The sequence below is a fragment of the Falco peregrinus genome, chromosome W (assembly GCF_023634155.1).
Source record: "Falco peregrinus isolate bFalPer1 chromosome W, bFalPer1.pri, whole genome shotgun sequence".
Lineage (NCBI taxonomy): Eukaryota > Metazoa > Chordata > Aves > Falconiformes > Falconidae > Falco > Falco peregrinus.
In genome coordinates, this window is record NC_073743.1 from 11,448,209 (window position 1) to 11,460,555 (window position 12,347).

General features: G+C 39.6%; 1 protein-coding gene across 1 annotated transcript in view; it reads left to right on the plus strand.

The window, feature by feature from the left end:
* The first annotated feature begins 10,694 nt into the window (after nucleotides 1-10,694).
* Nucleotides 10,695-12,347, plus strand: part of LOC129783042 (collagen and calcium-binding EGF domain-containing protein 1-like) — a 57,802-nt gene continuing 56,149 nt past the window's right edge. The window contains exon 1 of the mRNA XM_055792706.1: nucleotides 10,695-10,767. Within this exon, the coding sequence (XP_055648681.1) occupies nucleotides 10,695-10,767 (73 nt within the window). The remainder of the gene's footprint in view (nucleotides 10,768-12,347) is intronic.

Sequence of the window (12,347 nt, forward strand, 5' to 3'; positions counted from 1 at the left end):
GTACAATATAATGTGAAAGATTTTAATGTCTTTTTGTATGGGACACCTGACTGCCCATAAACTCTCCAGTTACATGTTGGTAGTAACTTCTAGCTTTACAAATGGACATGACAGGTATTTTCTCAGGTATTTACTCTATGAAGAAACACACTCACTTCTGAAGGAGAACATGGTGGCAGGTTGGGAGCACACCCAAACATACCCCACAGTTCAAACCACAACAGGAATACTGGGTCCATTTTGAACTTTATGAAGAATTTCTTTGCAACTATGAATATTTCCCTCCTATAAAGAAAAAATAAATATTATGCAGTGGGCCAAAAGCCTAACATTGATATGCTCCTTTTCTTTAAATGGAAAAAATTAATTCTTAATAGGTAAAGTGAGAATAAAGCTTATCAAGGAATAAGAAAAATATTTTTTCCAGGTGAAGCATATACCTTCACTGTCAGCTGTACTCCAGTCTAGTTGTATGGCTTAGTTTCTCTAATTAAGGGGTTAAACCAGCTAAAGCTGTTTTTTTCTTCCCAGGCAACTATATTGGGTCTGGCTGAGCCCCATAGCAGCCCTCATAGTGCAGTGCTTGTATTGGTAGCTAGAAAGGTGGTGATAACACACCAGTGTTTTGGCTACTGCTGAGCAGTGCTCCCACAGCATCAAGGCTGTCTCTCCAACATTTGCCCCCCAACTCTCACCAGTAGGCTTGGGGTGGGAAAGATTTTTGGGGGGGACATAGACAGGACAGCTGACCCAAAGTGACCAAAGGGATATTCCATGCCATATGACATCTGCTCAGATATAAAAGCTAACAGAAAGGAGAAGGAAGGAGGGCATTCATTATTTATAATGCTTGTCTTCTGGAGCAACTGCTACGCATACTGAAGCCCTGCTTCCTGGGAAGTGGCCAAACATCACCTGCTGATGGGAAGCAGAGAATGACACCTTTTGTTTTCCTTTGCTTCCACATGCATGACTTTTGCTATTGCTTCATTAAACTGCCTTTATCTTGACCCACAAGGGTTTTTTTCCATCTTATTTTCTCCCCTGCCTGTTCTGCTGAGGAGGGGAGTGATAGAGCAGCTTGGTGGGCACCTGGAATCCAGCCAAGGTCAACCCAACACAGCAACATGCACTGGTGGAAGATACCAAGCATTCTAGTGACACCATATAAATAACAGCTTGTTCCAGTAATACTTGTCTGCTTAGTGAATTTTTCCAGGATCTACTCCATCCACCCTATCCTGCAAGAAATAACCTGCAGATGTATGTCTCTAAAAATAATCCTTGGCATTGGGGCTGCAGTACAGCATCACTATGTAATTCAGCAAACTTTAATTCTGTGTTGTTTTAAAAATTAATCTTTTCTGTATGCTGGAAGCAGTTCATGGAGACAGATTCTGTCCTAACACAGACCGCTCTGTATATAAAGAGTATTTTGCTATCATTTCTGCAGACAAAAAACATGGATCTATCTTGTGAACATTTTATGTTAAGAATTATTTCTTTCCTTGTCCAATTCGTTAAGTCTGTATACTTAATAAGCAGTTTCAGATTTTGCAAGGTCTTTTCTGGGAACAATAAGAGAGTGGAAAAAGGAGAGAAATTCTGGACCAGTGAAACACTTCTGAAATAATCTTTTTTCATGTCTTTATAGAGATTTCCAAGGGCTTACATTAAGAAGTTAATTCCATTGCTGCTATTGATGTTGTAAATATATTAGAAACACAATTTTAACTTGGTCTTGTTGCTTAGATAGTGATCAGAGCTGGTCAACTCTTTTGTTAGAAAATACTGTCATGACAAATAGCATTGTTGGTATTTCATTCAAGATTTACTACTTTTCTGGTTTTCTCCTTTTAAAATTTAATTGTGGAAATGGAAAGAGGGGAGAGAAAATACTGGGAGGAGACCAAAGCTGCAATTCAATTGCAATTAAGCATATCACTTCCCTCCCCCCCAATTCTTTAATCTTTTTTAAAGAAGATTAGGATACTTTTTGATTTGGTTACATACAGTATTGTACACTTATCAACAAACTGGAGCTATGATGCTCAGGGGCTGGAGCATATCATGTTTGAGAAGAGCCCCAAGGTGCTGTGTTTGCTCAGTCTGGAGAAGAGGGAGCTAAGGGTCAAATTCAATTGGTGTCTCCAACTACCTAATGAGGAGTTATAGAGACTACAAAGCCAGACCTTCATCAGAGGTGCACAACAAAAGGACATGAGACAGCCATGAGTTGCAGTAGAGACATTTTAAGTAGATATAAGGGGGAAAAATGCATAGAGAACTGATTAAGTACTAGAAGAGGGTTCCAGAGAAGTGGGTCAGTCTCCACCCTTGAAGACATTCAAAACTCATCTGAGTGAGTCTCTGAGCAGTTAGCCCTGCTGTCAGATGCACTCAGACCAGATGATTTCCAAAGGTACCTTGCAACCACAATTATGCTGTGAATCTATTTTTCTAAAATTATGGGAATTTTTCCTAGGATTTATTTCTGCTGCTTAGAGGATGGCTGAAACCTTGACTTGAAATATTCCCTTGACTGCACTGAAGCAGGGTCATGCCTCTGTGACTCTAAGCCAGTACTGGAAGGAAAAAAATCCTTAGATATAAGTGGCTATTAAGCACCCTTATGTGATTCATAATGTATAAAAATAGATTGCTATGGGTTTTGCACTCTTATAAAGCGTGTGCTCTGAAGATAGGAACCTTTTAATACCCCTTGTCTGTAGATGGTATAGAAAGTGCCCAGGAAATTATTTGTCATCTTTTTCTTGCATTGAAATAGCAAGGTAGTGGCTAATTACTGTGGTTTCCTTTAAAAATTGTTTATTGTTGATGAGGGGAGACAAGCTTTTGAATTGTAGCCATTTGTTTTGTAAGGTTTCTGGCTCTGATAAAAGCAGAAGTTTATTGTCCCTTAATTTTCAGGCACTGAGGTGATTAGAGAAAAACCTCCCAACACAGAGCAGCAGCAAAACCTTCGCAATCTCATCCATAAAATGCTGTCATTGAGGAATTTGTAAGGAGTGGAGAAGTCATGACATCCAAATTGTGCTTTTATTTTCTTCTGGATAGGTTTTTACCCATCTGCAAAACTAATGGTATCGCTGGGCAGTCTCAGAGCACTTTAGGCAACATGAATAGCAGCAGCGATGTGCTGCTTGGTTTTGCTTTCATTGCAAGGAGAATGAAAGGGAAAGACCACTGAGCAGTAGATAAAATTTCAGTTTTGGTTCTCCTCTTACTACAAAGAGGCAAATAGTGTGTTCCAGGGATGTGCTTGTGAGACGTACTCTTGTTCAAATTGCTCTGTTCATGCTGGAGGGCAGGTTGAAGACATCGATCTTGCTCTGGTGACCCTTCATTTCTGTGTTTCCCATTAATCTGGTTCAATCCACATAAACCTCCATACCCTGCACGGTGAGTCTTGTCCTTTCAACAGAAGTTTTCCACACCAGAGAGGCAGAGTATCCAAATGTAGCCTTTGTCCTCTCAATGTCTGTTAGTTTCCAGCTCAGTGCTGGAAACCAAGGTGTCATCTGGTCATTATGGGTAGCCAGCATAGAGAATGAGGTACTCAGAACTGCATCTTTCATAAATTATTTTAAATTATTTTCCATGCTATTTGACTTTCCTAAAAGCTTATGGCTTTGTGCCTATCTCTTCCCACTTCCAGACTATTTAAATTGGAAGCATTAGCCCGGCTGGTCTTATTTGCTTGCTTTCTTCCCAGAGTTGAATTTCAAGAACCAATACAAATCTTCCTTTTATAATTGAAAGCAAATAGCAATTTCTGAAATACAGCTTTTTAATGTTTCATGTGAAAAGTCTGGGTTAAATATCTGTGTCTGTGTCTAGGGTATAGATGGGGAGGGGAATACAGAAGCAGGGGTATGTGTCAAATCCTGAATGCATCAAAAACAGAAAGACGTTTGCAACAGCTTCCAATGAAAAATGTCAGCCAGAATTGATTAAGTTTATGCCATGAGTAATTGTCTAAAACTATTCTTCCTGTAAGTGCAATTGTAGCACATCCTCAGAGCTAAGTATGTGCTTATGCATCATCCTGAATCTTGGTCTGAGCCTGTTTCCAACCTGATGTGTTCATGGCAAAAACTGCCAGGAATTTCTGCAGAATCAGGATCAGGTCCTTATGCAGCAGCTCATCTCTAACTGAACAGTGGCCAAGTTAATAGCTTGTCTCTGAAGGTTAATTGGGATTTATGTCCTGTTTGGAGAATTAGCTTTAGAAATCTGGTTTACTTGCATAGTTTATGTGATGTGTTTTTCTGTGTATGTGTGTGTAAAAGGTGCTTGCCTTTTACTGTTTATCAAAAGAAGTTTATTAGACATTGCTTATGCAGCATTTTTGTGATCTTGTTGATGAAAGATCCTATATAAACAGGATTGGATTGGACTTAATTCAGTAAGTCTAAGAGTTTGTCAGCAATTTATTGCTGTTTGACTCCAGTGACTGAGCAACAGCACAGCATCCAGTGAGCAAGCACAGCTCCTTGCAACTCTGCTCTGGCTTTGCCTTCCTTACTGAAATGGAATTTATTGCTCTTTATCTCTCATGGATATTTGGTAGGAAATTTGAGCCACAAAATGAAGAGTCATAGAAGTTTTAAAAAAAATCCAAGAGAAAGGACAGATGTGCTGTAATTAGTTTAGTACTCTGGCTCACCTTGGTTTAGAAAAAAAATTGAATGTGTGCTGTCAGTAAGACATACTATTTACAGACTTGGAAGGAAATTTGGCTTACATCCCTCTAATTGAAAGTCAGAGGTGGTGGAAAAAAAGACTTTAACTTAGTTTTTGTACTTTAAATCTCAAAGTGGAGAGTTATTTTAAAACATAGGCTCAACTGATGTGCGGAATCGTACTCTACAACTCGAGGAGAGTTATAAAGCAGGTATGTTTATTGCGGTGCAAGGGGCGTCGCTCCTCCTAACTTGCACACTTAATTTTACTCATAATGCATATTTATACAGTGAAGTTGGTTAGTTCTGCCCAAAGTCTACACCTACTAATTATTGGTTAGTTGTTTTCTCTCCTCAATTTAAAGGTACAGTTCATTTTAAATTCACTACGCATGCTTTCTGAGCAGGGGATCCACCCTCTTCAGGGGGGCCATTTGAGTAGGAGGTCCCGATCTCCCACTACCACAATTATTTTACCCTCCTATCCTTGAGTCTTATCTCTTCAGCAGTTTGTTTTCTTTTAGCAGTTAGTGCGTCCTTGTCAGAAGGCTCCTTATTTACATTCTTGTTGAGCTCATCTACATCTGTACTAACTGTCCCTTCTTGAAGTGCTGAGTGGGCTGAGCTCGAGACCTCCTCTCCAAGACAGTGAGGCTCTTGCTCGTGTGTTGATGTTTCTGTTTTCTATGCGGCTCCTGTCTGCAGCAGAGTTTTAGGGTTTTCACTATATTTTCTCGCATCAAGTCCCCCTTTTTCTTTCCCCTGAGCAAATTCTTTTCCTTAAACAATACCATCCTTAGTATGAATTCTGGTAAAATATTTCCCATCCTTTAGCCTTTTTCTTAGCCTATGTTTCTTCCATTCTTCATAACTGTTCCCATTATTTTACACATCCACAGAAAGCATTGTAACATAATACAAATTCATAATCCTAATACAATAATCATGATAACTCCAACAAAGAGCTGCTTCAGCCAAATAAAATTAGGTAGCCAAGAAGTAAGCTTTTCCCAGAGGTCAGAAAATCCAAAGGAAGTATCATCTAGGGATATTTGATGTAATATTTTTGTTTTTACCCAAATTTGTTGCAAGTCTGTTTCAATTAATTTTTCTTGGTTAACATAGACATAGCAAGTTTGATTAATAACCATACACAATCCTCCTTCTTTTGCTAAAAGTATGTTCAGACCTATTTGATTTTGAAGTACTACATTTCTTAATGAAAAAATTTCTTGTTGGATTCCCTGTATAGCATCTATGGTGAGTTTTTCCATTTGTTCTATCATGGCAGAAATATTTACTATTGCTTTTTCTAACTCACCCCTAATGAAGGAAGAAACCATCTGGCAAAACTATGGAATCCTGTTCTTCAGGTCACCAGGGGGTTATTGGTTCCTTGTTTAACCAATTTTCATGAGAATCTCAAAACACCCAGTAGAGGATGTGAATGATTAAATATTCTACCTTGGGGAACTAGGTATCCTACCCCAAATTCACCTTGCCATCTGTTAGGTAGTCCTTTCCTGGCCTGACCATCTCCACATAACCACCATAATCCTTGAGGTAAGCCATAGGTCTGATTAATGAGCATACCTAGATGCACTTTTCTACATTCTGGGGTATTGCTATATTTTCCTTTTGTATATCTAGAAACATTAGTTGGTGTTAGAATTGGTGGGTCACATACACTCCATTTCAGAGCAGTATAGTTTAAATTGAACCATCCCAACTGTGGAGCGTTCATATCCTTCCATCTAATTATTGTAGAATTCCCTAATTTCTGTACTTCATATTGGGGTCCTGTTGTACTATCTGGGGATTCGTAACAACCAAATCCTTTATGATTAAATGGCCAACTCCAATTTGCTTGTGATAGCATTACACCATATAATGGAAATTCTGTACTACCTCTGGGAAATGCTGAACATACCCAGCAACCTGTCAAATTCAAAGCATTTGTTACATTATGGGTTAGTTGTACAAACAGATTCTGGTCCCAAGAATGAGTTCCTACTATACAGAATATTATTAATATACAAACGATCAACAGTCTTTTCGTTGGATCCAAAGCCGCAGAGGTCCAGTAGGTGTTGATTTCCACTGTGACTTAGGGGCCTTCTTCACTCTGGTATGATGGATCCAGGATGCTTGTTCCTTAATTCTGACTGCTGTATGGGATGTAAGCAGTACTTGGAAAGGACTTTCCCACTTTTCTTCCAGAGGTGAACCTGAAAGAGATCTAACATATACATAATCGCCTGGTACAATATTATGTACTGGCCCATCCAGTCCACAGGCACGAGTTCCCAGGACTTGCTTTTCTATTTCTCGTACCTGTTTCTGCAAATTTATTACATAATCAGTTAATACCTCATTACCAATTTGAGTAATGTCCCCATTTGTACCATATAGGGCCTCCCATATAATATCTCAAAAGGGCTTAGTCCTTCTTTGGCTCTTGGTTTTGTTCTAATTCTCAGAAGAGCTAAGGGTAGTGACTGAGGCCAAGGTAATCTAGCTTCTTGTCCCAATTTTACAATGTGTAATTTGATAAGGTGGTTCATTTTCTCCACCTGACCACTTGCTTGTGGCCTATATGGGGTGTGCAATTGCCAATCAATTCCCAAAAGTTTACTAACTTGTTGAGTGGTTTTGGCCACAAAATGTGATCCTCGGTCAGAGGATATTACTGCCGGGACTCCAAATCTTGGTATTATTTCTTGTACCAGTGCCTTAGTCACTTCCCTAGTTTTATTAGTTCGGCAGGGGAATGCCTCTGGCCAACCTGAAAAGGTGTCAGTCATAACCAATAAATATTGAAACCCCCCTTTTCTTGGGAGTTCTGAAAAATCAATCTGCCACCATTGCCCAGGGTGATTCCCTTTTCCTATTTGTCCAACATGATCCGTTGGCTGGTTTGAGGGTTGTTCTGCAAACAGACTTCACATTGTTGGGTTACCTGTCTGATGGTAGTATATAGATTTCAGGCCACAATATACTGGTTTAAATATCTGTATAAGGCTTCTGCTTCTCAACGAGTTTTCTGATGTTCTGTCATAATTAAGGCCCACAGCACTGCAAATGATACTATAATTTTCCCCTGTGGTGTCTTAACCCACATATCCTTTTCTACCTTCCCACCCATATCTGTAATGAGTTTCTGATCTTCCTTCGAGTATTTTGGTTCCCTAACTATTTGATCAATATGTATTTTACCATCTGGGATCAAAGAGTGCAATTCTGCCATACCTGTTTTCACTGCCCTTTTGGTTTTGCAATCAGCCATGGAATTGCTTATATGCTGGGTTGTCGTTCCTTTCTGATGGGCTTTGCAATGCATGATGGCCACTTTCTCTGGCAGTTGGACTGCCTCCAATAACTTGAGAATTTCTCCAGCATGTTTTATGTGTTTTCCTTGGGTAGACAGTAGTCCTCTCTCTCTCTCTCTCCAAACTGCCCCATGGGCGTGAACTATTTGCATATTTGGAGCCTGTCCAAATGTTAATTTTCTTCCCTTTTGCTAATTCTAAAGCTCAGGTCAGACCTATGATTTCTGCCTTCTGGGCCAAGGTGTTGGAAGGGAGGGCTTTAGCTTCTATTACCTCATTGGTGGTAGTTACTGCATACCCAGCCTTACGTGTTCCATACTGAATGAAGCTACTCCCATCCGTATACCATGTACCTTCAGCATCTTCTAGCAGTTCTTCTTTCAAATCTGGTTGTCTGATAGTAGTGTTGGGTTTTTTTCCTTAAGAAAAAGAAAACCATAATATGTGGGTAATTTTGTTTGACTTAAGTAACTGATGAGAAAAATGGCTTAGACTCAGACAATGCATTAATCACTGAAAATCTGACTTTCAGAAAAATCAAGTAATGGATTTCAGTGATTTGCTTTCAGAGGTCTAACTTCCAGCTTTGCTAGTGAAGGGTGGTTGTTCAGGCAAATCCTGCTTTATTCAGTCAGTTAAGAGAAATAAAGCTGGGCACATATACATACTGCAGTCATAGGTGCTGCAGCATTTCTTAGGCAGTGGAAGACATGCACAGTACTCTTATTTACTCTCAGCTGGAAGGACTAGGGCTGGCCTTGGACCTTGCATTACACCCAATGCGAACATAAATTATGTCTTTACAAAAATGTGAAAAAGGACTAAATCTGGAAACCATGGTAAAGTGTATGCTGAGCAAGTGTCTGCAGAGAGGCACATCCTTTCTTACTCAATATTTCAGTATGTATCCCATGAAAAGGTAAACAAAAATAAACTGCATTGCTTCAGTTTTACACCATGTTGCCATAAATCTTCTCCCATGTGAATTACGGTGAAACCGCACACAGCTACTGAGTTACTTCCTTAATAAACTTGTGCTGCAGATAGGCTTTGTCTGTGCATGTTTTGGCAGACAGACCTGGCCTTCATTTGAATTTTATATAGAATATGAGAAAAATAAGGATTTGGGTTTTTAAAGGTACCTTGTTGGCTTGCTTTTATAGTTGATTATTTTTTTGTAAGTTAAGTGCTGTATTTTATATTTGTATTTTTGCTGTGCTATGTAATTCTGAAAGTCAAGATGATCAAAATGAAACACTGAGCAGGCACAATAAGAAGCCATTCTAACAAAACCCCCTTTGTGCAATTAAACACAGCCATGCCACAGCCTTTGCTGACTCAGGTCTTCAAGATACAGCACAACTTTTGCGTTTATGTTATGACATTGTCTGAAGAAATCTGGTTAAAATTTTTTTCCCCTATTTTTTCCCAATAGGAAATTGGCTTTTTGATTAAATTTTCTCAACTGTATTATCATTATTTTCTACCAGCACCAACCTGGGAGAACAGTGTTGATATATCTAAACCAACATAAAATGTTAAGCAACTCTTATGTCCTCAGAACTGTGACTCTTCTGACATTCATAGGTCAGAAATAGTGTGTCAGAGAGAGGGGATTTAATGTGCCTGACCACCTATGGAACTCCTGCATCTTCCAGTGAAGCAATCTCAGGCATCAGCTAAGCTATAGAAACTGTCCATGCGTGTGCTCCTAGGTCCTGATGAATGAGAGGTAAAGTGCCTCTGCTTGAATTACTTCTGTTTGGGTGGAGCCATCCTAGAGGCTGACTGCCTGAACCCCAGCATTGTAAGAATAAAGTAAGGGTAATATTTTATCATAAAAACTTACTTTCTGACTCAGCATAAGGATTTCTGTATCTACTTTGCTCCTAGGAGGCAAATATTTCCTAATGTGGACTCTTCTATTTCTTCTTTTGACATCTCTAGCAAGAGTTTCCTTAACATATTATGTTCATTTTAAACCAGTATAAAACTTTTGGTTGTCCCTTCCCTTCACATTTCTCCTTTGCTTTCCATTTTTTAAATCATTAAATGGCCATAATATATCTTTTCAACATAGTTGTCATGATAGAGTTTCAGAGTTGGCTTTTTGCTGAAGTTAACCAAAATGTCTATAACGCATCAAGCAGCTCTGAGCCAGCTGTTGTCACATCCCAAGTTGCTGCTGTGTTACTGCAGACAGATACAGGTTAATTCTCATGTTAAATTTTTATCCTGTTGTTATTTGCATTTTCAAAGCATTTCAGCTGCTGTAGGACCCTGAATCACTCCCTGCCCTCTCCCACAGAAGTATTTTCTCAGTTCAGCATACCTGGTCTCTTTGGTACCACCACCAGCCACAGTGTCCCAGCCAAGAGCAGGAGGTGGGCTGGGGGCAATGGCAGCCCTACACCAGGTGGAAACAATTATGGGAAAAAGCTGTGGTCTGCACTGGATGAGTTACTTCTGATAGCTCCCAGATAAGCTAACTTAATAAAGTGGTGGTTTAATTAAGCCACATTCCTTGCATCTTACCTTTCATCCTGTCTGTCTGGGGTGATGCTATCAAGCAGCTACTGCTTTGCAAGATGGGGTGGGGGGTGCTGTACTGGTACATCACTGTGTGTCAGGCACAGGGGGGACCTGCAGGTGACGTGACATGGGAGTGCTCCTGGAAACTCAGCTCCCATCCCAGTCTGCAAGGCAATGGGCCACAAAGGCCTGCAACAAAGGTAGATCCTCTGCTTGCCTAGTCATGGATGTGTTCATTAGTATCAAAGGCTTGATCCTAAATTTCATTTTTTAACATTCAGCAATCCAGAAGCACCTTGACCTCCACAGCAGAGGGGAGTAGCTGACCCTGTCTCTGCTTCTCCAGCAGCTACCAGTCAGAAAAAAGGGTGACTTTGCTTTGAGAGAGTCCCTTAGCTCAGAAGTCCTGAGCTAAGGGCTGTAGATTTTGTTACAGGTAACAGAAAAGCTAGACGTTGCAGTGATCAAAATCACGGTGCCCAAAACTCTCTACAGATTTGGGCTTGTGCATGTTCCTGAGTGAAGATTGCATGAGACTCAGAAATTGCCATATTTTTAATAACTGAAGCACCCTATTAAAAGCTGTAACAGATAAATCTGCCAGAAGTTTCTCCTTTTGGAAACCAGATTTAATGTTAACTAATGAACTTAATTTCCCCATAGATCCAGATCTTAGCAGTTGAGCTTCTTACACAGCCATGTATTAGTTCATTTGGTGTATGCTCACACATACAGCTGCATAGCAACTGCCTCTCTGAAAGTTATTCAGTAGCTAAAATAATCAGTGGAGACCCCCTCTTACCTCTCATTATGTATAACAAGATTGCTGCTGTGCAACATTGATTAGACATGTCAACCTGGAGCTGGATGTCTGAAAATGAGTATTGCTATCAAAATGCCTTTGCTAACGACCAAGTCATGTCCATCATTTTGATGGATTTCTCTTTAGGAATGTAAAAAGCTAAAGCATGAAGGAACCTCAGGGTTGCAATGTAATTTTCAGAGAAATTAGTATTGTCTTATTGTATTTCCTGTGCATTAACCATAAAGTAGCATTTTCCCTGGAAAAATCATGCTAATGGCTGAAGCTTGCTGTTGAGTATGGGCTGTGCTAATAGAGAGCTGTAATCTTGAATCAGGAACTGATTGGCATGGGGAATCGGTTTCTGGAGTGCGATCCTGAAAGCAGGGCACCCCTCCTCTAAGACATTTCTTAAGGTGTGATTTAAAGCTTTCACAATGTGGAAATATCATCAGGTATTTAGAGAAAATATTTCCAAATCTCCTAGTTTGCTCTGGTGTCCATTCCCTGGACTTCAGCTGTGCTGCTACATAGCAGTGAAATCAGAAACAGATTTGCCCTCCTTCAGGTTTCAAACTGGGATTCACACAGTCTTTTGGGTTTTCACTGACAAGCCTGGCCAGTGACTTACCATACCCTAATCTTCACATTGCTATTATTAAGTGGTGATGGTTTTGTAGCAGTGTGTTCTTTACTAGAAGGGTTATATCTGGATTTGAACAATTACTGTGTGATTTTAATTAACTTTTCCTTATGATATAATTTCTGCCCAGATTTGGCAGTTAGCCTCACAGTGTTTCACAGTATTTTGCATGGAAATTTTGCTATCAGCACTTAAAAAATTTGTGGAAAAAAAGCACCAAAAAGCTTTTAGGTAATTTAATATTTCTGTGAGAAGAATTCTTAAGTTCTGCCAACTGGGAAAATGCTCCTTGCTTAAAATGCAATTTCAAGAAATAGTCTAACTACTGTAAAGCT